The 25,769-nt window shown below is 40.1% G+C and overlaps 3 protein-coding genes across 9 annotated transcripts in view; 2 read left to right on the plus strand and 1 right to left on the minus strand.

Annotated features, from left to right (window-relative positions):
* The window catches only part of arhgap33 (Rho GTPase activating protein 33), a 61,820-nt gene extending 53,593 nt beyond the window's left edge, over nt 1-8,227 (plus strand). For 6 of the 7 annotated variants that reach the window (XM_081389502.1, XM_081389503.1, XM_081389507.1 and 3 more), the window contains 6 exons: nt 1,068-1,224; nt 1,334-1,473; nt 1,588-1,662; nt 2,097-2,848; nt 2,968-3,148; nt 3,751-8,221. In XM_081389502.1, coding sequence (XP_081245628.1) covers nt 1,068-1,224; nt 1,334-1,473; nt 1,588-1,662; nt 2,097-2,848; nt 2,968-3,148; nt 3,751-6,449 — 4,004 coding nt within the window. In that variant the 3' untranslated portion in view covers nt 6,450-8,221. Of the gene's footprint in view, nt 1-1,067; nt 1,225-1,333; nt 1,474-1,587; nt 1,663-2,096; nt 2,849-2,967; nt 3,149-3,750 lie in introns of all 7 variants that reach the window. The other variant, XM_081389505.1, reaches the window with a different exon arrangement.
* A 1,350-nt stretch (nt 8,228-9,577) lies between these two features.
* upk1a (uroplakin 1a) lies at nt 9,578-14,833 on the minus strand. Its single transcript, XM_081388612.1, has 8 exons — nt 14,787-14,833; nt 14,052-14,140; nt 13,766-13,966; nt 13,537-13,611; nt 13,105-13,212; nt 12,102-12,278; nt 10,378-10,461; nt 9,578-9,932 (listed from the first exon to the last, which is right to left on the minus strand). Exons 2-8 carry the CDS (start codon nt 14,112-14,114, stop codon nt 9,885-9,887), a joined length of 756 nt encoding a protein of 251 aa, XP_081244738.1. The 5' UTR covers nt 14,115-14,140; nt 14,787-14,833; the 3' UTR covers nt 9,578-9,884.
* Nucleotides 14,834-21,285: 6,452 nt separating this feature from the next.
* fam83a (family with sequence similarity 83 member A) lies at nt 21,286-25,758 on the plus strand (the record flags this gene model as incomplete). The annotated part of the gene is made up of 4 exons (XM_081388034.1): nt 21,286-21,795; nt 22,346-22,513; nt 22,727-22,851; nt 25,326-25,758. The coding sequence occupies 4 exons, from the start codon at nt 21,286-21,288 to the stop codon at nt 25,756-25,758; spliced, it is 1,236 nt and encodes a 411-aa protein (XP_081244160.1).
* Nucleotides 25,759-25,769: the final 11 nt, after the last annotated feature.

Raw genomic sequence — 25,769 nt, forward strand, 5'->3', positions numbered from 1 at the left:
TAAATGCAGTTCTTTTAAAATTCTTCTTTCAAAAATCTTACCAACATCAAACTTTAGAACGGTAGCGTCATGCCATTAGCAATGTAATTTTCCACATGGATGGATTATTTTATGACTATTGTTTATGTTCAAAGACATCTGTAAAATCATATTTTGCCTATGTAAATGACATGTTTAAATTGTACAGTACACAGATAGATATAAGGCAATAAATCCATTTGTTGACAAATATTCATTGATTTTAGTAGGAGAACGAAGTATGAATATTAAGCTTATGGATCTTACTAATTGAGCTTTTCCACTATGTAAATTTGGTTTTCGTTAAGTAGGAAATTGAGTAAAATCATTTGGTAAGATGGGTGAATGGGATGGATGGATGGATGGATAGAGAAAATTTGAGTGAAAAGAGTATCTGTTTGTGTCGACTCAACTCTGAGACAGTTACAGCAGGTAAAGTGACATTTAGGTATTTTTCTGTATGTCAGATACTTTTGCAGGCTTTGTTTTTGGATTCCTCTTCTCGTCTGATGTCCCAGACTTTACAGGCTTGCTGAGGCCCAAAAACTATGCAAGTACACAAACACAAGCGCTTCTAGCTATGCAATCTCAGTTTTACACGTTGTTGCATTTGGAAATGTGTTCGAGCACAAATCATAACACAATTATGCACTGCATTCTCAACACTGCCACAAGAGGCGTTACTTGACAAGAATGGATGTTAAGTTTTACTAAGCCACGGCAAAGTGTGCATTTGTGTACTTGCCTAGTTTTGTTTCTGGCCTTAACCACTCTAAATTTTGTCTGTTGGCCCGCCTTTGTATTTCTTCTACAAAGCTTGTTGCAATAGAGCTGTACAGACTATGGAAGTGTTGGAGGAGCTGATGTTTTTTGTTGAAGCTTAATGTCTTGTCGTTTGCCATGTATCATGATTTATCATGTTTGTTTGTTGTCAATCCCTGTGCTCTTCGCTGCATTACTGCATTACCTCGCATATGTCCGTTGGCTTGCTGGATCTGAATCTGAATCTTTTTTTTTTTCCTTTTCTGTTTGCCTCTTTCACTCCACAGCACGACAGTCTCTGACCAGGCCCAAGTCGTTTGTGTCTACCAGGCTTCTGTCTCTGGAGGAGGCACAGGCTCGCACACAAGCTCCTCTTCTCCTTCAGGGGTCTCCTCACCACGCTATCGGCCAGTTTCACACTGTACTGGACCTGCCTGCAGACAAGTGGGTTTCTTTGCACAAATCAATGACTTACAAAGGAATGGTTAACCTATTAATTAGATTCTTTAAATTTGTTAGTAAATAAATAATTTTACTTTTGTGTTTCTTTTAGGAGGAAAAGAGGGATGAAGGTCCGGAAATCAGCAGGCGGGAGCTGGAAGACGTTTTTTGCCATCGGAAAACCTGCAGCGGCAGGTCGACGTAAACCCACCAGGATCACCTCTCTATTCCAGCCCACTACCTCTCATGCAGGTATAAAAGACATCATGCTAATTTCTTTAGATTGTACTTTATCCTAAATAGATTTGCATTTCCTGATGTCAGAGGAAAATGGCTCAGTTTTTAGTGTTGTGTTGTCTGCTTTAGGTTGCAGGGTGGACAGTGTGACGCTCAGGTCAGCAAAGAGTGAGGAGTCCCTGTCCTCTCAGCACAGTGGAGCAGGTATGAATGACATTTGGTAACGCTTTAATGCCCTGGTTGACCAATCAATTTCCAGGGAGCAGTGTAATAAGATACTACATTTTTATTTTTCATTATTCTTATGAAATTGCATGAATATAAAGTCCAAAAGTTTGGGATCAGTTAATCAGAAATTAACACTTTTATTGAGCAAGCATGCATTTAATTGATCACGTGACAGTAAAGAAATGTATAATGTTAAAAAATATTTATATTTCAAATAAATGCTAATCTTTGGAACTTTCTATACCTCAAATAATTCTATTCATCAAATGTGTGTGTGTGTGTGTGTATAAATCATAATATTGGATATACTGTATATCTATCTATCTATCTATCTATCTATCTATCTATCTATCTATCTATCTATCTAAGAGTGCAAGTAAGAGTGATATATGATGCTCTGTTTTTCTCAGGTCAGGGGAAGATGCAACGCTTACGAAGACCTCGCTCCAGCAGTGATGGTCTCTCTCTGGCTGCTTCTGTTGATCCGCAGCTCCTTCCTCAGCACTCCCCATCTAGAATCCATCCGAGCCGCTCTTACGACAGCCTGCTGCCTGAGGAAATGCGTGATGCTGATGAGGAAGAAAATGAAGATGAAGAGGATGAGGAAGGTGTGTACATGTTGCCTGATTTCTCCCAGGAACCCTCCACCTCATGGATGGCAGAAGATGTCATTGACTTTAGCCCCACCTTCCTGGAAGATGGGCCGATAGGGTTAGGGAGCACGGCCGTCGCTCCTAGCGGCAGGGAGTCCCCTCCTGCAGCTGCACCCCCTCCATACCGTTGTCTGAGCCATCAAGGCCACACCCGCTCTGGTAGCCAGCGCTCAATCACAGAAGATCCAGACTCGGTTCTCAACCAATCAGAGGCCGCAGCCCGTCGGAGTTTGATCCTGGCTGCAGCAGCTCCGCCTCAGCAAGTGTTCTGTCAACACAGGCCGTCTGCAGTTAACAATGCTCCCACAAGCACAGCCCAGCAGGGCGAGTCAAACCTAAGCCCATCCCATAGCCAGACGCCAGCTCCTGCGGCCTCTGCACCCCCTTCTCAGCCCCCTCAGGAGAGGCGTTCTTTTACACGTAAAGTGGTTCATGCACTTTCACCTAAAGCGCCTAAATCCCCGCCTATGGACATCTCTGATCCGATCTCCATCAGTGTACCTGCCAAGGTGAAATCTTTGTTGATTTTGTTGTGTATGTGGTATTATTTGGACTAATACTTTTGTAGGTGACCTGTATCCCAGTTTAATGTGCAGAGATCTATAAGTGAACCATTTTAACTTTCAAGGTTCTGGAAATGATTGGTGGACGAGCTGGCGAATTGCAACCTGGACCTCCAAGCAGTGGACCGTCTCAGCCACCCCAGATGATATCTATGCTCCTGAGGTCATGTGACTTTCAGCTCACGGAGAGCTGCCAGCAAGAGCTCAACAGTAAGTTGGGCCCCATCGCCAAGATCAAGGGTCCTAGTGAGTACACACTCTGATTATGGCATAATGCAGTGGTTCCCAAACTGTTCAGACTGCATACCCTTTGACTTTTGTCTAGTACCACCATTGCATTTTTCTGAAAGTATGGTAATATATAAAGCCATAATCACATTTTTAACTATAACCAAATACATCTTGGCATGTGACATTTTTTTCATTCAGTTATATTTCAGCTATGAATAATTATTTAAGTGGGATAGATGTTCCTGAATTCATATATAAAGTTTAATGAAATGAGTAATGGAAGATAGTTTTACATTGCCATTCGTATGTTGACTTCCTTAAGAGTGTAAAGAATTAGGCAGACAGGCCAAGTCAAAAATGTTGTGATATCATTTTAGTGCAGTTTTTTAAAACAATCAATCAGTAAATTATTGCTTTAAATGTCATGGTCAATTTCAGCCAATTTTCCAACATACACTGTGTACGTTGAGACAATTTCTGTACATTTACAATGAGAGAACTTTCTGACATAATTTTCTTGTGCACCCCAAGTTTGGGAACCTCTGTTTTAATGTTAAAAATATATAATTGATTAAAGTAACTACTTATTTCCCAATTCCTTATTCTCCTTTTTTCAGGTATCTTTGGTCCCACTGGTGTTCCCCTTCCATCACAGCAGCCCCCTCCTCCTCCCCCCAAGAACCCTGCACGCCTCATGGCTCTGGCTCTGGCTGAAAGTGCCAACAAGGCACTGCGGCAAGGTGCCTCTCCCCCATACCGCCCCCGTCAGAGTGGAACCTCCCCTGAGACAGACGTCCGCTTCCAGAGGTCCCTCTCTGCTGATGCAGGAGCTCTGCTGTCTACTGATCCTAATCAGATCTACTCCACAGTGCGCCCCTTGTCTGTGTGGAAGACTGAGGGTGATGATGATGGTGGAACTGCTGCTGAAAAGCCTGCAGACAAATCACATGATACAGAGCCAAGGTCACAACCTGGACAGGACTCTGGAACTCTCTCTTCTGACAGCTCAGTCTCTGATTCTGGGACATCCAATTCTGAGTTGTCAGTAGCCAGTTCCTCTGAGGAAAATGAGCGAAGCCCAAGCCCCATTTACAAGAACGAAGAGCCAACTTCTTCAGCACAACCCTCAAAATCCAGCCCACCCTCCTCCAGCGAAGCCATCCTTTCTCAGAGAAAACCCCCAGCATATGGTCGGCAGTTTTCTGCTCCACAGCTTCAGCAGGATAAATCAAGTGGCCAGTCCAAGCCTGCAGCCCAGCCACACACTCAGCTCCTGCACTCCAAATCAGAGAGCTCTCCACTGGCCCAGGTACGAGCCTTCCAGCCCACCCGCCCTAAAGTGCCACCCAAGCCCCCTGATCTTGCTCCCTTGAGGGCTCCACTCTCTCAGACTGACCGGCATGATTACATGCGTCGCTCCTTGGATGCCAGTCGCATTCGACGCTTGGCAGGGCCTCCACAGGGAAACACACCACTTTCCAGAGCTTTCTCTGAGCGCATTAGCAGTACCTCTGACATGCTGTCTCGCTATCATGCAGCCAGAATGGCCAGCCAAGCTGTCCAGGTTGCACACCTTCCCCAACAACAGCAGCAACAGACTCAGTCCACGCAGATCAGAACAGTTGTCCCCTCTGAAGACCCATCCAAGATGGAGAACTTCTACTATGAGATTGGTGCACCTGAGCATCCAAAAGTGCCACCCAGCTATGCACGCCACAGCTATCAGAATATGAAGCTGGATCTGGAGGGAAACCTCCGTCTCACTGACCCAGCCAATCAAAGGCCTATTTCCAGGGGTTACCCTCCCCCCTACAACCCCCAAGGACCTGTAGGCAGTAGGGCTCCCCAGCTGTGGTCATCTGAGGCCACACGAGTTTGGGCCGCAGCACATTCTCACTCTTTCTCCTTTTCCCATTCTCATTCTCACCATCGCTCCCAGGACGGATCATCAGGACATCCTCCCCACCCTCGTCCTCAGCGACAGACATCATCATCTGTCAGGTTGCCCCGCAGTGAAGTGCATCCCTTACCTGCATCTGGTGTAGTGGGCTCCTCTGCAGGCATAATGCCTCTGTCCGTTCACCAACGTGGCTTGCATCGGCCCCAGCGTTCGCCTTCTGCAGACCACACTGCCTCCCAGCTTCACCCCTACTTTGAAAATGGGAAGGTGTGTTACCGGTACTTTGAGGCTTCCAGGCCGGAAGATATACAACTGCATCAGCAATCGGTTTTGAAACCACCTCAGGCTTCCCCGGTGCAAGGAATCACGAAAGATCAGCCTGAGCCCATCTACGTCAACTATCCTTTCACAAACCCACCAGGATCTGGGGTTAATTCAAAGAGCTGGGCCACCACAAACCTTGACGAAAATGATCATCAAGCATCGGAGACACTGGAACTACCTTCCAAGTCTCAACCGGAAGACAAGCAGAAACTTTCAGAGCATGAAAGTCCCACAGTTAGCTTCGACAACCTTGCCCAGAACGATGTTTCCTCAGATTCCAAAGAGATCAATATAGCAGCGTCGGCCTCCACTGCCATGCATTTCCGTAGCCGCTCAGATCCCCAAAGTATCAGCTCAGAGCCTGTTAATGTCCTGACTGGGAAGGAAATTGCCTCCTTGCTAATTGAAAAGCTTGCAGAGGATGAAAGAGAGGGTCCTTCTGTGCCATCTTCTTCGTCCTCTTCTCCGCACATCGAGCACCCTCCAAATCCCTACCCTAGCCAGCAGCAACAACCACCACCTGCATACAATATCTACACTCCAGGACCCTCTCGTGGGCGCTTTGAATGTCAAATGCCATCTAGAGAGGGATCTGGACCTTTCCAACGTCAAGACCCCTTGCGGAGATCCTCTGGAGGCCAGTATAGACAAGCTTTTGATGTCATGCCATCTGGTGACCAAGTCCTTAAGTTTTACAGAAGCCAAGACTTTGTCCCAGTCTCACAGGGGGAAAGCACAAACCCTAATCCTTATCCCCCAAGACCATATTATCAGGACCCCCCATACCCTAATTGGGGCCCTCAAGGCCTCCCAGAAGCTTCCCACACATGCACTCCACCTACAGTGGCCTTCTCTAACTTAGCGCTTGGATCAACAAGAGGATACGGACCCCAGACAGTGGCCAACCAATACCCGTACCAGTCAGGGTCAGTGCTTCCCCAATATCCCAACACACCACGACGAGATGTTGTCCTGGATCCTTCTCTCCGACCTCCGGGGTTGCGAAACCAGAGAGGCTTAAACCGGCAGGGAAGCCTGCCGGGGCCCAATTGGACCATCCGAACTGAAGGCCAGACCCGTAGTTATTGCTAAAGAGCACAACTGCCACAAAAAGTCCTGTCTTTAGACTTAAAATAAGATAATATGACGTAAACCAGTATAAGCACTAGACTTTTATGTTTCCTGTACATGTTAACATGTTGTGAAAGAAATTGTTAACCTCCCAGAGGGGAGACAGTGTACAGAAACTAAATTAAGTGGGGTACGTATGTCTTTACTGGTGTTTCTGTCTCAGAAAAACCCCACTGCTGTCCTGCGATTAGAGTGCATATTGGAGTGGAAAAAGTGTACGAGAATAAGACATAAAGCAGAAAGTATCAAAGAAGTGAACCATAAAGTGGCTTAGATATGAAAACATTCCAGAACACACTGTGCTGTCCAGCAGAGGGAGTCAGAGAGGTGCATAGCTGCTATTCCTCTGACAGGACGTTGCTCAGTGTGGCTAATTTTTTGTTTTTCTGCTTTCTGTTTTGTCTGGTTTAAGGTTCTTTTTGACAATAGATCATTCTGTACAGGGGCACAAGCTTAATGTCTTTCTTCCTCCTCAAAGTACGATAAAAATAACCTCAAGAGATGCTAGTGCTTTTATGAAACTTTATGAAGATGGTTAGTTTTTGTTAATTTTTGGCAGCAATGTGATATTTCCATTTTTTTAATTGCTTTTTTTTTGTTGATGTTTCTAAGTTATTGTAAGTTTTCATTGGAAAAAGTTAATGTGAAATGGTTTTATTTTGCCTTTCTTGATTTGTTTCAAAGAATGTAAAGGTTAGGACTTTGTGACCTTTTTGTTGTTTTTAGTTTTTTTTTTTAAGTGTGTGTGAATTTGAATGAGTGTGTCTTGCCCAGAGTGTCTGACATTAAGCACATAAAAAGGAAAGGTAATTGCTGATATTTTTGGGAAAGGTGCATAATTGAGAGTGCATATTTCTGTGAGGTACTGTACTGCTCATTCTCAAGTAATGCGTCAGATGATTTTGTATCAATATTGGTGTTCTAATCCAAAGCAAGTATTTCAGGTAGGTCACGTCACCCTGTGTCACTCCCAGACATCCCTGGGTTTCTTTGAAGGAGGAATCCTAACCTAGCAACATAGAATAACTGGTACTATTCACCACAAAACACTGAAAATTCCTTCAATGCCCACAACACTAGTCTTAGATGACTATAAAATTATTATTATTTTTTTAATCAGATAACACTATCTGGGCTTGGTACTGTTCCAGTGTTTTTTTGTAAGTACTATAGTATCTTTTTGTAGTCCTGGAAATTCTTCTAAAATTTGACAGAGGTGGATTCTATAAAGAATTGTTTAGTAATTGGTGCCTTTTGTTAAATAACTGATCATCTTTTAAATAATCCTTCATTATGAAAGCAAATGTTGACGAGTTGGATTCAAACTTGGTCCTGAGCCCTGTTGCTCCTATTTACAGTTTTCCAAAGCTCCGCACCTGTAAGTCCTGAGTATACAAGGTCTAAATGAGAAAGATTGTGTGTATGACTGAGAGTATGATACGGTGTGTTTGCATGTCTGTTATCTCTGTTGTTTTAATACATATCTATGCAGTGAATAACCAAGGGGGATACGTTCCTTAAAATAAAAAAAAAACACTAAAAATATTAATGCTACCTATGTATGTCAGCAGACCTGTGAGCGTGTATGTTCCAGTGAGAGAGGTCATGCATGTGGCTTTGAGGGTATATACTGTTCATGTCCAACAATCTCCCCTTCAGTCTTTAGCACTTTGCTAAAGGCAGTTCATTCTATTTTGTATAATTTTCAAATATGTGAATTAAAACCTTGGACACCCGTTATTGATGAGTTTGGTGATTATTTTTGAACAGAATATTTTTGTACACAGGTAAGAGGTAGCTTAATGATGGGCGTTATTCAAGTACTCATATTATAGAAAATCTCATTGGAATGCAGTGATCCTGGTACTAATTGCAAAAAAAAAACTTACTAAGTGACATTGTGATGACAATTACTTGACTAAATAACATTCCTATTGTTGAAGCAGACCTGGATGCTCCTGAGGCTGATTGTTTGCATCTGTTATTTTGAGATTATTTTAATTCACAGGGCTTGCAGTGCTGCAGTCTACACCCTCTGAGATGGGAGCTTCTTTGTAGGCGGTAATATGAGAGAAGTTGAGATCTTTCCTTGATGGAAATCCTGCAAAACCAGTCTGTTTCTTAGTATCAGGCGACACTCCCAGTTGAGTATAAATTAAAACAGACAAATGCAAGCTAACAGTCCCTCCTCTGTTTTCTATTGATACATGTACGAAATATTGGCATTAGATAATTAGCCTGAGCAATAACGGTTTGGGTGGTTCAGGGTGTGGAGAGCTGCCAGGCTTTTGTTGTCTTTTCATTCTTGCTTTCTTAAGGATGGTTTATTTCTTAGGGCATGTACCTGCATGCAACCTGTGAGCATTTTTGCTGCGATCATTTGCCTTTTTCCAACCACAGACAGTGAATGATAGACGAAGAGTCACCAGCTCAGTTACAGTACATGTTTATTTGATAAACAGAAACATTATGTATGTTTTAAAAACAGATGTGCTGTAAAGTATCATACAAAACAATGTCCTATTCATTGGTCTATAGACATTTTAAAGCAAATTTTATATTAAATATTATGTTGAAAAAAATATAAGTGTAGACTGTGGCATAAAGGGAAATGGATTAATTCATACAGTCATTTGAAGAACCCGTTTGATCAATAGGTAACACTTTACAACAAGTTTTCATTTAACTTTAATTTTAGTTAATGTATTAACTAACATGAACTAACTATGATACAGTATGTTACAGTATTTCTTCATCTTTAGTTAATACAAATATTTGTTTTGTTCGTGTAAGTTCATAGTGCATTAATGTTAACAAGTAAATTGTGAAATTAACAAATATTAATAAGTGCTGTAGAAGTAGAGTTCATTATTACTGAAGTTCATGTTAACTAATAAAACCGTTAACTAACAATATTGTTAATAAAGGTTTAAAATGATCTCATAATAACTACTCATTAATTAAATGGAAAACAATGATGTATTTGAATCAGTTACTTATTACAGAAACACAAAAAATCTTTATGGTAGCTTACAAATAACTTGAAATCCTCCCCCCCCCCCCCCCAGCATAATGAAATGATGCTCCTCTATTAAAGTTTTTAAAAATTGAGAATAATTAAAAATAATGCTTTTAATCAAGATTAACTTGTTTTGAACCTGGAACATCCCTTATGGGACAAATACACTTTTAAATGTACAAATTATAAAAGGTCATAAAACGGCATGTATGATCAAACAAAAATGGAAAAAATTCTGTTTGTTTAGATGAAGTATTATGCCGCAGGATACTTTGGCTTGTATTTATTATGTGCAATCTGCAGTCATCTGTATTTTTCTGTGACGCCATGAGTGGAATCTGTGTGGCACATGTATGTGTCTTGCTGAGTCCGTACAATTAGTCCAGCTGCATGTAGTAGATCATGGAGATCACTAATGTGAGAAACTGCAGGACAGATCAGAAGTGCATTAGAAGAGTGAATATCCAGTAAGTTGCATCTGATTTTTTCTCAAGGGCAGAATAAATATCCAAAATATAATATATATAGTAATAATATAGCTTGCATCAATAAATGCATACATCAACATTAAAGCACCCAAAAGAAGATAATCGTAAAAATAAATGGTAAATCATACAATAGACATTAAAGTCAATATATTGTTTGTTTCATTCTCACATAATTGAACATTAGATTGTGACTGGTTTTCATTATCTTGTGATGTCTTTTTTTTTTTTTTTTTTTGTCAAACTTTCAAAGCAGTTTGAACTTTAAAAATGCAGCTGAAGACTCTTGTGTTCCATCTAGATGTTTTAAACAATAACATGTCCTGTGTGAATGTATAGAGGTCATTTAGAAAAAGAATGATTACCGGTATACTGTATGACTTACCACAAACATGAGAACGGCGAAACCGTACCAGCTCACAGCCCAGGTGTAACGGCTTAACACTGATTCAATGAACTGGAAGCATCCCTGAAATATCAAAGAAAAAAAATTGACATAGAGGCACCCCTGAATAGGCTAGGCCTAACATAAAGTGAGGTGCCTAAATGTTTGTCATAGAATCTGACAGATGTACTGAAAATAAAGATGCCATTCCACATTGCTCACAGCTGGCTAACCCATTATAAAATGTCCTGTGATTCATAGGACATTTTATAATAGGTGAGCCAGTAGGAAAACTATTTTTTTTTCTATAAACAAAACATTACATTTCTTAATCTTGACATAATCTACATAAGCCCAACATTATGCAGAATTATTAATGTGATTTTTTTTTAAATCTCTTATAAACCTATTTGCCTTTAAATTTGAATTATTTGAATTTGAAAATGATTTGTATTAGAACAAGTCCTCCTTTTGTTGTGACACTAGTAGAGGACCACTGTCAATGAAAGTTGTAACTCCTATAGGAGGATCTTTGTTGACATCTTTGTACGCATGCGCGAGTGGTTGTGTGGCAACAAATCAAACAGTATTGCGGGCTGTAAAGACGCGACGAGCACTTTCAAGAGAGTTAGCGGGCAAAATCCACAATATATAAGCACTTTAACATCTGAAGACCGGAGGAGGTTTGGAGAGAAGCTCAAAATTTGTATTGGTGACAAAATCGAAGTTATTCAAAGCCCATATGAGATCTCCGCTGACTGTGCGTGCAACTCCCCAAACAGACGAGGCATTTATACTTGACGCAACTGTTTTGTTTTAGACTGAACACCAGACCATACAACTGATTTAGACGCGCAAACTGGGTGATGATGAGATGTACTAATATCCGTCTGCTCGGGCAGATTCGGCTCAAAGTCGTGCATCTGCGGATGCGGAGGCGCGCGCGCTGTTAAGCCGAATCTGCCCGAGCAGACGGATATTAGTTTTTTTATTACCTTCGCGCTCATGCGGACGCATCGAGTATAAACAAGGTTTTACAGCTCAGCCACTTGTTTTTTTTCATATTTTTTTGCAAGTGGAAGATCTTGGTTTACATTTGGACTTGGATGTGATCTTATAGGCTTGAAAAGGTTGGTGACCACTGCATAACGCAAACCCAGTCAAACGTTTGACTGCAGTATCTTCTATTCTATGCGCCTTATAATCCGGTGCGCCCTAAATATGAAAACAGTTATAAAATAGGCCATTCATGGTGCGCCTCTGCTTATAGTGCGGAAAATACGGTATCTGGGTGCTGTGGATCGCGGTTTGGGACACCTGAATCAGAACGCGAAAACATATGACTCGGTTGATTTGACTCAGTTTTATTATTTTTTATTTTATTCAATCTTCTATAAATACGTAGTCACTAAGACTAGACCTACCATGAACAAAATGAGCCTCACAAACTCGATCAGTAACGTTAGGAATCCAGGCTTCGGAGCGTCCAGGTTCAATCGCCTAATTGCACGCAACCATTTCTTTCGTTTTTCGCGATCCTTTTCGGAGGGAATTCGAGAAAACTTTTTATCAGGCCCCCCAACGAGCCGTACAATCGGCCACACAGCAAGAGTGAACCATCATCTTCTCTAAATCCTCCTCCAAACGTGCAAAACAATCAAATTACAGGTATCTAGCGGTGTTTCCCATTAGCACATTGTTGTGCAATGTGTACATTGCGCTACCGTTGTGTACATGGCGCTGCTCTTGCCAACGATACAGCCTTCTCGATCTTCCACCTCAAAGTTACTCAGTCTCTTGCAGCAGTTGAGGGGCCAGGGGTATGTTGTCCCAAATGTCTGTCTGAAGGTAGAGTTATAGTCTAACCAGTCCTTCGGACCGTCTGCTCCACAGCACTGGGCCTAAAGGCAGGAGTAGAAAAAAAAAACACCAGTCACTTATGGATCAGTTTAATAATATGAATCTATCTGTGTTGATCAACAGAATGATGCTTTGGTTTGAAAGTGACTTGAAACGAAGTTTGAATGTGATTTGCATCGTTTTTTTTTTTTTTGCTCACGAAAAGTTGTTAAGAAAAAGTTTAAAATAAAATGTTTATTTTTGTCACTATTGGTTTTGTTTCTTAAAGCAATAGGACTTTACCTCAGTTATGGTTGTTCAAAACAGTCACTGATTTTGACAAGTAAGATTTTGTTGATCCTGGAACAACATTCCTGTCAGAAAATGTAGTTCTTCTAATGCTACCCTCCCTAAACCTAAGCTGTGATTAACAATAATGTAGAAGCATCTAACCCTGGTTGTAAGCCTAACTTGACATGAACTGCAAACTTGTCTCTCAGAAAGAACTGAGATTAGAACTTTTGACAGCTTTTGTACCTTTTTTCTGAGAGTGAACTCCCTGACTCCCTCAGCCTCCTTTTCTTGTGGTAAAATCACTGTAATTCAGTGATTTATTGATTTATATGAGGCTAGCAACCCATTGTATAATGAGTCTGTTTATGTTATCCATCAGTTATTCTTTCAGGTTTATGGGAGGAGAAAACTGGTTTCTCCACTATCACAGGCAACAGAAAGGCATGTTGTATCAGGTCTGAGTTGAAGAAGATTGAACATTTTCCTTCCCTAATATTATGTGCTTCTGTTGTAGCCACAACCCTTTGACAGCTGAGCTGACAGGTGGTTGTGTTCATTGATAAGTCAAGAGGTCATTAAGGGTGTTCTGCTTACCTGTTCCATCACTCTGTTCCATGTCTGTGTAATATCTTTCCCTTTTGTGCTGCTGTCTGCGTAATATTGCAGCATCTGTTTCTTTACAAGGTTACTGTTCCCAACCAGCTATAATAAAGGAAAGAGGATTTTAAAAATGAAGAAAAGGAATGCAAAATTCTCTCCTTTATGAACCTGCTGTTGTTCCATTTAAAAAGATTATCACATTTGATCAACATAATGAGAAGCTTTTAATGGGATTTTCGAGTAATTTATAGGATAGTGTACAAACGACAGGCGTGTAGGAAGAGAGAGCAGGAATGAGACATGACCCAGACCAGAATCAAACCTGGGTCCTTAGGTCCCTGGTCCAAGTGTCCCACATCTTAGATGTGTAAATGATTTTATTTTGTTTTACTTTTACAGTACAGAGAGGCTGGTGACTCTACTCACATAATCTCGGTTGGTCACTGCTGTGATGGCGGAAGCGCATTCGAACAAAAAGATGATGAACATTATGATCAGGTACTGTGGGAGGATGAAAGTCAATTGGTTAAAAATCAAAATAATTCATTCCTTCTAAATATGTCTCACTGAAGGTGATATTGAATAATAGTGATTAATCTCTTGTGTAAGATGGTAGGATTGCTGTCTTTTTCAATGACTTCTGTTAAAAACCTACCACCATCAGGAGTGCACGGCTCCTTTTCAGGGCAGCGAAGATGCCAAAGATGCATGTGAGGAAAAAAGCAAACCCGGTAAAAATGGCAATCCAGGCTGCAGCAAAGATGTCATCTTTTCCTGAGACACTAGATATGGGGTAGAGCTTATACCCATCCACTGCTACCCAAATGGCCACTGCAAATAATGCCAGTCCAGCTGCCTGAAGAGGAAAATACTTAAAAGTATGGGGAACAAGATATTTTACAACATAAACATCTCTTTTTATTATTTTATTTCAGACTTACAGCAGCAATTGCATTCAAGATAATGACTGCAATCATCAAACATTTCAAGACTCCTGATCCCATGGCTGTAGTGTTTCTCTATTTCTCTCCTGAAGAAAAATAAAATAATGGTCAGGATGGACATCCAGCACAAGGAAAAGACTTGAGATTATTTATAAGGTAAAAACCTGATCTGTTGTGACTGAGTTGGGGTTAAACATTTACCACTGTCCCTATTTAATATCCTGAACATATATGCCAAAAAAAATTTCTCTTCTCTTGATCATGGAAAAAAGCCTGGGAATATTAGGTGAATTTAAATGTCTATTTAGATTCTAGTTCTACTTCTAGTTAGAAAGTATTTCTAGAGACTATAACTTTATGAAACTAAGTTGGCTATTTTGTGATGTATCAAATACCAATTGCAATAACATATTAATTTATACCCTGCTATTTTCATGGTACTTCCAAGAATACCATGGCATATACATGATACATGTCTAAAAAGCCTTTTCATTCTTTTGTCTAAACTAATACATACTGTAAAAATGCAACATTTAGATTTATTTTTAGCTTTGTGAAATGTGTTCATTTTAAGACAGTTCTTAAACACTAATTATGCACTATATAACTGATAATAAAATAATCCAAAACAAACATATAAGCAAAAGCTAGTAAAAAAGAAAGAAAGAAAGAAAAAAGTAATATTCCAGTAAAAATAAGCAAATAGAAATAAGTAGCTGCTCAGGGACCCACCTGTTCCAGTCTGAGATTGCACCTGCTTTCCCTCTACCTGCTAGTATTCGCTTCACTGATTTTTGTGGACACGTTCATGACGTCAAACCTATTTGTCATCTGTTGTACAATCCTCATGAGATGGGATGGGCAACGTCACTCCCTGTGTTTTCATCACCAAGTACTTTCAGTTATTCCAAAAAAATAATCTAGGGAGTTTCTACTTCCAAAAAAAATCTAAATTTACATATGAACAAAGCATGTAAATAGTGGTACTTTGGTACACTTTGGATAAAGGACATTTAATTGAATACAAAAATAATAGTCTAAGCCATCAAAGTAGGATTTAAATTTAAAAGCCTGTAGAGATAAAATCCACATACTGACCTGGATAAAAAATAAATATATATATATATATATATATATATATATATATATATATATATATATATATATATATATATATATATATATATATATATATATATATATATTTATTTTACAATGTATAAAAGTTTTTTTAATTAAAATCCTACTTTGTGTACCTTGGAGTGCTATTTTTGTATTAGATCTAAATTTACATTACAAGTTGCCTTTGTGCACAGGAAGAAAATGCTGACCCCTGCTGGATACTCCCACCCCTCACACCACATCAGCATAATATGCATTCATACTGTAAATGCCACAATATTTTTCATTTTATTAATAATACTGACTAAGCATCACTGTAAATATGTCTCATACTTAGCATTGAACAAACTCAAGATATCAAATGGACCAAAGCATGATGAATATTTGATAATGGTTTTGTTTGACTTAGACCAATAAGCAACCGTCTAGAACGTCATAGCAATATACTGAAGCACTCAAAACACCTACAGTACATCTGGCACCTACGGCACAACAACAATGTGCTAAAATGCTCAAAATACTTTTTTAGGAATATGCTTTAAAAAACAGTTAAAACATTAGCATAATGGTGTGGCGACATTTGCATGGACAAGCATCACTCACATTTTCCACAAAAAAAAATCGAGTAAACAATTAGTTTTAAGGGTGACATATAATGTTTAGAGTTTTAAAGACTTGAAATTCTGTGGTGGGGTTGGGAATTCTACCTCTCCTGAAACTTTGGTCTGTAAATGTTAGGTTTTAAACTGAAAAATCAGTCAGAATTTCTAAAACTTATCTGGAGAAACTTTGGGAATAAATGGGTTAATTAGAGTTAAGTATGCCAAGATGCTTTAGCAAACTTATACGCCCTGAGAACTGTTTACAATGTCGCCTTGAAACCTTGTCAAACAAAGTGTTGACTTTAGCACTGCTGACTGTCCTGCAAACACACTCATCCATGAGGACTTAAGGTCTGAGGACGCGCTTTTGCAGCTCTTTTATTGTTCGAGACCAGGTGAGAGTTGAATACTGTATTATGTTCTGTTGACCATATTTTATTTGTGAAACTATTTGTCAAATTCATTCATTAGGCCTGTATACCATCGGTGTTAGCAGTAGGTACAACGTGTAGCTAATGTAAGCTAATTATGAATTTTTTTTTTTTTTTCAGGGTAAAATTGAAGATGGAAGAGAAACTTTCAAATGAAAAAGTGAAATCTTTGCTTGCCCCATGGAGGTTTTCCTTCAGGGCACCTGGATTCGAAAATAGACTGGTGGCGGCTCTACGACTGTTTGAGCGTTTCCCTTTAGATATAGCTGTGACCGGAGGAACCCAGGAGGCAAACGCTCAGCTGGTTTCTGCAATCTGTGGGGAGGATGAGGAAATTGAAGAGGAGGAATGGGATACTGATGATGAAGAGGAAGAAGAAACAGATGAGGAAAAAGCAGATGAAGACAGAGAAGAAGATGAAAGTGTAGATGAGGAACATAGTATAAAGTCTAAGTTAAACACTAACCACCAGAGCAGCATGGGGAAACATGTACGGATATCGGAGCATACAGAATATATTGGGAGTGGCAATCCTGATTTCGACTCTGTGATTTTACACCATCAAATACCAAATGTTCGTGTATGGACCGTGCAGGGCCATCCAACTTCAAATTCCATTATTAAGCAGACCAACCAGCAGCATGACTCCACATGCTACGATGTTCTGGTGGTTCTCACTACAAAACGGCACAAGGAGGACCACATGTGGCTCAAAATGGAATTGCATGACAGACATCAGTCTCTTTTTCTGGTTCAAGCTGAGCAGGACTGGGACGTACTTGAGGAGAAGCCTACAGGGCCGTGCATGACCTGCGCCTGGGAACGAATGAGAGCTCGCAACCTGGAGTTGCAGAAGAGAAGGAAAGATGCATTTGGAGAGATGGCTGATTCAACAGATAGCCAGAGTCCTTCTGACGCCTCCCAAGATCCAGAATTAGTGAAGATGAAGGATATTGCCGGGGTGCTTGCTGAAGCCCTGCCTGAACTTCGGAAGAAAGCTTTTAGTCAGTTTCTGGTGGCGATTACAAAGGAATTTCAGGTTCCTAAATTGTTGACTGATGACACACAGTAAGTCAACTTCCTTGTGTTTTGAAATGTTTGATGTTGTCATGTGACACAAATTGATTTTCAATATGTTTTGTTGGTCCAGGAACAAAAATCCTGTCAAAAAGATAGATTCGAATACAAACCTATCCATAACCCGACCCTTAAACTAGAGGTTAAAGATAGGATGATAAAAATGGCGTACTGTAACATTAGCCCTAAACCTAACCGTAAAATATAATTGGTTGTCCGGAATGTTGTTCTAGAAACAATGATGTTCTGTTAGTTCTGGAACAATAATCCTGTAAAAAAAATGTATTATAACCCAATCCCTACCTCTAATCCAAACCTAACAATAACCTAACCCAGGGGTTGTCCAGTTCTGCTCCTGAAAGGCCGATGTCCTTCCCTGCTTCAATACACCTGAAAATTTCTAGTAGAGGTCCTGGTGCCTCATTTCAGAAAAGCAACCATTACATTTCAAAGTAAGAAATAAATGACAGTAATTTACACATCACAAAAAACGACAGTCAATTTTAAAATAATTACCTGTTTAAAATGAAACCTCAATGCAAATGCGCCTGACAAATGCAATCTCCAGAGCCGAGGACACAACGGCTGCGTCCGAAACTTGAGGCTGTGCCTTTTGCCTCGCTGCCCTATAAGACAATGATTTTGCAAGCAGCGTTTGTGCATGAAGGTACCTCACGAAACTGATTTTGGGTAACTATTTAATGATCTACAGCAAAATAAAGAGAGCTTTGGTGATAACTAAGCGAATATTTAATTACTACAATAGTAATTTCTCGCTAGAAATGACATCAAAAGTGAACAACGTTGGTCAAAAGCTTACACTTAAACACAAACTGACCAGCAACTGCAACGTTCAGATGGCATCTTTGTGTCTACAGATGGTTCAAAACGCTGCTGGCAGATGAAGGCTGATCACATTTCGCTCATTCTCATCTTGCTAAATTAGCTACCAATTAATTTAGAATTGTTTTTTTTTGCTTATCTTTGTTTTGAAATCTCTACATAATCAAGCACTGTCTTATCTTTCCATCCATAACCCAAATAGGTCCTTGAGATCCTGTAATCTTGGTCTCCTTTCCGTTCCTAGAACTAGGCTTCACTTCAGAGGTGATCGAGCCTTCACTGTTGTTCCATGTCTTAGTCTATGGAATAATTTTCCAATTTCGGTTAGAACTTCTTCACCTAAAAAGTTAAAATAGTTAAAGCACCTATTATCAATAGCTTTCAACCATTTTTTTCATGTGTTGTTTTGTGTTCTTTTGTATTTCTCAGATTTTAGTTGCATTGTACAGCACTTTAGGTCAGCCATGAGTTGTGTTAAAAGTGTTTTATAAATAAAGAAAAAGAAAAAAGAAAAGAAAAATCAGGACATGCATCTCAAACATGGGCTGCTGGTGTGCTTGTGTCCTTACTAGGCTGGTTAACTTCTTTAATTTGATAGTTACCTCGCTCGACCAGCTTCATTAGGAAATCTGTGTTGGTCCACTAGTTTACTTTTGTTGTAAACAAGCTCTAACTGGCATCAGACAGCCTGAACTAGCATGACAATTTCTTTGTTCATGAATATTTATGTTTATCTAACAAATTCTGTGTCTACATTTAGTTTTAGCCTAATGGTTAGAGAGTCAGACTGGTAAACCGAAAGTTGCAGGTTCGATTCGCAATACCGACAGAAAACGACTTAAGCAAGGCACCTAACGCCCAATCGCTCCCCAGGCGCCACAGCAAAAATTGCTGACGACTGCTCTGGGTGTGTGTGTCCACGGTTTGTAGTGTGTGTGTGTGTGTGTGTGTGTTCACTACTCACTGCTGCTAATATGTGTGCACTAACTTGGATGGGTTAAATGCAGAGGACAAATTCCGAGTATGGGTTACCATTCTTGGCCTTCACATGTCACTTATCTAACAAATTCACTACATTTGCTTTTCAGGTTTATAGCTTCTACTGCTTTGAAGTACAGGAAGATAAACCAGGATGATCTTGATCAGATCTCCAAGCTCTCACAGCTGAGAGATCTTACAGACAATCCCTCCAAGCTTCAGGCAATCCTTGCAGCTCTCGATGACTTCCGCCTGGATATCGGTGTGCTGGGTGAGACGGGCTGTGGTAGCTCCAGCCTGGTCAATGCCCTCTTGGGCCTGGAGAACGGTGATGAACGAGCTTCCTCAACCGGTGTCATTGAAATCACCAAAGAGGCTGTGGAGTATCCCTACCCTGAGTCCCCCAACGTCCGTCTTTGGGACCTTCCTGGGCTTGGAAAAATAAGTGATCTTGAAAGCCTGTCATCTGCGTCCAGCTCTTCTAAAGCTCAACAAGTAGCATCTGTGCTTGGTTTGTGTGATGTATACATACTGGTGTCTTCTTCAAGGCTTAGATTGGGAGCCATACAGTTGTTGCAGCAAGCGTCCTCCCTGGGGAAAGAGTGTTACCTGGTGGTTTCCATGGCGGACTTGATTGAGGAAAAGTCTGTCGTGGAGGTGAGGCAATGGAGTGAGGTAGTCTTGGGTAAACTGGGTCTCCAGCAGAGCTTGTTTTTAGTGTCTGCTCACCATCCAGAAACCTTGGACTTACCGAAGCTAAAAGAGACATTGAATTCAGCCTTTCCAAGTCATAAGAAAGTCGCTCTTGCCAGATATGTATCAAAGCAACTGGATGGAGATGTTTTCTGGAAAAGATCGGATTCTTGCAAATCTATGTAAATAATAATTTTTTTTAGAAATTAAAGATTAAAAAAGAACTATATTCCCTTTTATTTGGAAGGTTTTTCTGTTTGTTTAACTACTCATTACTCTCCAAACATATTTTCAACGCTAAATGAAAACCACCCTAGTCAGATGCAACTAAAGTGTTTTTTGCCTGTGCTGTTATTATTATTTTCACTTTTTTATTTTTCAGGCTAATCATATTTTCCTAAATTCTTTTGTTTAGGCATATATTTAAAATATATATATTTACATTTACTCATTTATATAATTTTTTGGGACAAAATCCTGCGCACTACCAGATTCGCAAAATCGTACACTTTTTACTGCAATTAGGCGATGCTGTAAATATTGTACATTTTTGCAAGCTATGGTAGTGCATGGGATTTTTTTCTTCCCCATTTATGATTTTGGTTGAAAAATGTCATGTTTATAAAACTTGTAAAATGTAAAAACCCATGTAAAAGCCTGCGTAAAACCTGTCTCTTGTGATATTCTGTTCTGTAGATATGTCTTGGGTTTCTTTTGCCTATTTTACATTTTATTTTATTTTATTTCAACCACAAATCTGATCATAAATAATAATGCCTCTTTCTCCAATAAGCAACATGGTGAGAGGTGCCATTTATGTATGTAGCGCAAATGGTGTGGGAAAATGTATGCTTAAGTTTTATACTTGGGGTTTAGAATGACTTTTTAAATGACCAAATAACCAAAAGTGAATTTTCTACAAAACCATTACGCACTTACATTAAGCAAGTTGAGTCAAGAAAACAAGAACAGGTCGATTAGTTCCTCTAGTGAAGCATGGGTGAAGTGAATCTGACAGCCGTATCTCCATCCCTGTCACTCATGCCATTTCATTTTCGTGATGGAAAACATGAGAACTTCTGTCTCATTATTCACTCAACACCTCACCTGTTAACCACACGACCCCACCCACCGAAGCCTGCGGGTGAGTCTGTCTGTGAACACGGCTACTTGCTCTTATCTGAGGAGGAGCCACAAACTACTTTCCACAGAGCCTTAGGGCAGCACTAACGTTCACATTTAAACTCAGCGATCATGAATACATGACAAATTGGTTCAGAAATGCTCATTGTGCCGTGAAATGCCTGCAATGCTGATGAAAAGACGCACAGTGCATGAATATCTCGCAGGATAATTTGTGAACATTTGATGATCACCCTGAGGATCACCTGAATGGATAAACGTTTAGCTTTGTGAAGCACGAATGATGACTAAAAAGTAGAGTCAACTAGTCACCAGCCAGTTGAGGATTCGTTTGCGATCAACATGAACCTTGAAAGTAATGGATTGTCTGTGCAGTGCTACCTGAAGCTGAAGCTGATGGGAAAAATGAGAAGAAGAGTTCAGGAGATGAGAAACCCAAACACTCAGGTGTCTCCAGTGGATCTGAGTCACAATGAAAGCACACGACTGGCTATGGATGCTCTCCTGGACAAAGGGCTTGGTGGATACCAGGAAGTGCTGATCAAAGAGAATGAAGCAAACTTCCTGTCTGCGGAGGAGAAAATGTACATCTTAAACAACATTAAAAAGCCTCTCAATGATGACGAAGAGGACGACAGGGATGAAGAGGTGTCTAGTTCTCTATCAGTTTCTTCTGAGACATACTTTCCGGCAGCCACAGAGAGTGAGCCTCCAGTTCTTGACTACGGCTGGCCGGTGGCTGACTGGAGTTACCATCTGCAAGGGATTCCTAGTGTGGAAGTGTTCTTCCAGTCTGTGAAATCCTCTTCCATGAAAGACTTGTTGCGGGAACTCATCAGGCAAGCAACTACAGTAAGAACCTGTCATTTGATAGTGACATTTTTGGATTGTATACTGCCATTATTGTTTCAAATGTAAATTTTGTGACGCAAGGAAGATTCACACTGCAATTACACAGCACTTTTAGTGTATTAGTGATGAATGAAGATGAACAAAAGTCTTACAGGTTTGGAATGACATGAGGGTGAGTAAATAACACAATTTGTCATTTTTGGGTGAACTAACCCTTTAATAAATGTATTATAAATTATGAATGTCTAATCTTGATTATGGTTTATTGGTAGAAAATTGCACAATGAACACAAATAAGACTTTTAAAATGTATTTGTCCCATGTTTTGATAACAAAAATTGGGGATTTTTTTTCTTATTATTCTGTTGTTTTAACCATTGAAGTTCTGTAGCTAACATTAACATTTTCTTAAGCTTAAGCACCTCTTTTAATTTGTTGAATTCAGGCCAGTGTTATATTTTTGGAAGGTGCCTGACATTTTTAATATGCAACAATCTGAAAACACACTATTGCAATGTACCATTTGCTCTTTAAATTACACTCATCACAGGTTTTGGCGATAGTTATGGACACATTCAGCGATGTGGAGATTTTCTGTGACATACTGGAGGCGACAAGAAAGCGCAATGTGTACGTCTATCTCCTTCTGGACCACACCAATTTACAGCTGTTTCAGGACATGTGTGAAAATGTAAAAATCAACAAGTCACACCTTGCTGTAAGTTATTCTATTCTAGTCAGAGACCTTATATTTACATTAAAGGTATTTAGCAGTTTTTGCTTGTGGATATGCCAATGTAAATGTTGTTATTTAAAAATATATGCAACATTTCTGTCAGTTCTGCTTTATCATGAAAAGAAACAAGTGGATGACTTCATTATATTTATATCCAGTGTGCTTAACACTCTTTGTCTGAATTTCTTCTTACAGAGAATGTCCATTCGTAGTGTTCAAGGTGAGACATATTGTGCCAAATCGGGCAGAAAGTTCACTGGACAGATGAAAGAGAAGTTCATCATTGTGGACTGCACAAAAGTGCTGGTCGGCTCGTACAGGTACCATCTGAACATAAACATATTACTCAGTACTGAAATTTTACATTCTTCAAGTACAAAGAAAAGATTTCCAATTTCTTTCACTGAACAACCTTATTGTATTTTGTAAATATACTCAAATTTTGATTTTGATGGCTGCAACACACTCCAAAAACGTTGGGACAGAGGCAAGTGTTCCACTGTGCCACATCACCAACTTTTTAATCACTTGGGAATTGAGGATACTAATTGTTGCAGTTTTGCAAGTGGAATTTTTACCCAATCTCACTTGATCTAAGACATCTGCTCAACGGTCTGTGGTCGTCATTGTCTGATTCTCCTTTTCATGATGGGCCGTACATTTTCAGTAAAGGAGACAGATCTGGACTGCAGGCAGGCAGTCAAGCACATCCACTGTACAGTCTAGAAACCACCGTTTTAGAATGTGCAGAATGAGGCCTGGCATTGTCTTGCTTCCCAGGAAAGATGTCATCTTGATGGCAGTCTCTGTACAATCCCAATATATGCCTCCATGTGATGTCAATGGTACCTTCATACACATGCAAGTCACCCATGCTGTTTGCGGCTGTACTGATGCACCCTCAAACCATGTTTGCTTTTGCTCCGGTTGCTGATGAAAGTCTTGATGGTCCCTTTTGTCTTTGGGACTGAGAACTTGATGTGTTTTTTTCCAAAAACATTGTGAAATGTGGACTCATCTGACCACAACAGTCGTTTAGACCATCTGAGATGAGCTCGGGCCCAGAGAACTTGGCAGCATCTCTGCATTGAACAGATGTATGGCTTTCTCTTTGCGTAACAGAGATTCAAGTTGCATTTCTTGATGCAGCGTCAGACAGTGTTAAGTGAAAATGGTTTTCTAAAGTACTCCTGAGCCCACGTGGCTGTATTTAAGAGAGTAGCATGACGGTTTCTCATGCAGTGCCATTTGAGGGCTCGAAGGTCAGGCACATTCAACAGAGGTCTTGAATGTGCCTTGCCCAACACTGACTGAGATTTCTCTGGATTCCCTGAATCTTTTCACAATATCATGAATGCTAGCAATCTTGCATTGAGAAATGTGATTTTTGAATTGTTTGGCAATTCTCTTGTGTAATTTGGCACAAAGTGCTGAGCCATAACCCATCTTTGCTTGCAAAGACTGGGAAGCTCTTTTACACCCAAACACGATTCCCTCAGCTATTACCAATTCACCTGCTAATTGTGGACTGTTTTAAAAACAGTTCAACTTGGATATTATATAGTCTTTTCACTTTTATTTAGCCTCTGTCCCAACTTGATTTTTTGGAGTGTAAGTGTGACAGTCATCAAAATTCGTTTATATTTACAAATAAAATTATGTTGGTCAGTGAAAAAAAAAAGGAAATCTTCTTTGTATTTTTGTCAGTTAAAAAAAAAGGTTCAAGAGAATTAACATATCTATCTAAAAAATTGTGAAATAAAATTATGAGCAAACTTATAGTGACCAGTCAGTCGTAGCATACACACTTGCACTTATACATTCATATAAATTTTAAGCTAAAATTCTGCTAAAATATAGATATTTGTTTTTTTCTTTTGAGTAGCTGCTCTTTACTTTCCAATCACAGCATTTAGATTTACAACCAGACGTGGTCCATTTCTGCACCACAAGCAGCTTCAAACACAATTGTAAAAATAATGCTGTTTTCTGACATATTTCAAACACTCACAACATCTGCCATTGTAGCATGTAACCACACTGCAACTTGGGCCCTGCTTATACCTTGAATTAAAATGCGTTTTGGTCGATCGGATCACAAGTAGGTAGCCGAGGGAGACACATTCCCGTTTACACCAGGTGTTTTAATCCGTTCCATCTCTTTTGTCCACTTCTGTCCTGATATCTTCAAGGGGAGGGTCTATGGGTGGGTAAATGCATGGGATTGTTCTGATCTTTCGATGGACAAAATAAGCTCATGCAATATACATACGAAAGCGACCAAAGATGACAGAAAAACAGCCGCAAGACCAGCCGAACATGGTGAGCGCTGTTAGAAATCAGGAATGGTGAGAGAAAATTGTGCTCGATATGTTTTTCGTCTTTAAACCAAACTTGAGTCTCCAGCCGACAGTTTAAATCCCGTCTGGAGATTTTTATCATATTTATTATGCATTAAGTCAGTAGGCGGCCTTTTATGGCTGTTCGAAACGCATTCGACCACATCAGCATTTACGCTATAAAAGCAATCTGACCTAATACCTAATTTTCAACTACCTCTGTGGACAAGCTCAAAATGTTTTAGACCCCATTTACACCTGCATTTAGTGTCTTCCACATCCGATTGACCAAAAAGCTTCTTAATACCAGGTGTAGACAGGGCCTTAGGTCGATCCAATGCTTTTATATCAATTGCTATCATTTGCTAGTGATGCAGAAACTTGATAGTCACTTGACCTTTAATTAAATCTCTTGATTGTGAGCTTTCACTGATGCCTCTTTAACCCTGTCACAGTCTCACCTGGCTGTCCTGGCAGGTTCACAGAAGCTTGGCCGTACTCTTCAAAGGCAGCGGGGTCAAACCTTTCGACCTGGAATTTCGCAGACTCTATGCACTTTCTAAACCAGTGCTAGGATATACCTGGCCCTCATCAAATCCTGCTGATCTCCACCTACCCTTTGAGAATCTCCAGATCCCACCGTGGCCAGCAGGAATTCCCAGAAACACTGCTGGCCACCTACAACAGAAACCTCGTAACCCCGGTAACCCGAGTTTTCCGACACCTCCAGTCTTGGTCAGACAGACCAGCTATCCAAGTGCCACCACTGGACCACAAAGATCTCAATGGCTTCCACGGAGGAACACGATCCATCCTTGTCAGAGGCCCCTCTTCAAAGATTATAATATGAGAAGCCAAACCTGGCGCCCAAAAGAGGGTAATCAGTGAACAGAGGTGTT

Source organism: Scardinius erythrophthalmus (genome assembly GCF_964197995.2).
Source record: "Scardinius erythrophthalmus genome assembly, chromosome: 16".
Taxonomy (NCBI): domain Eukaryota; kingdom Metazoa; phylum Chordata; class Actinopteri; order Cypriniformes; family Leuciscidae; genus Scardinius; species Scardinius erythrophthalmus.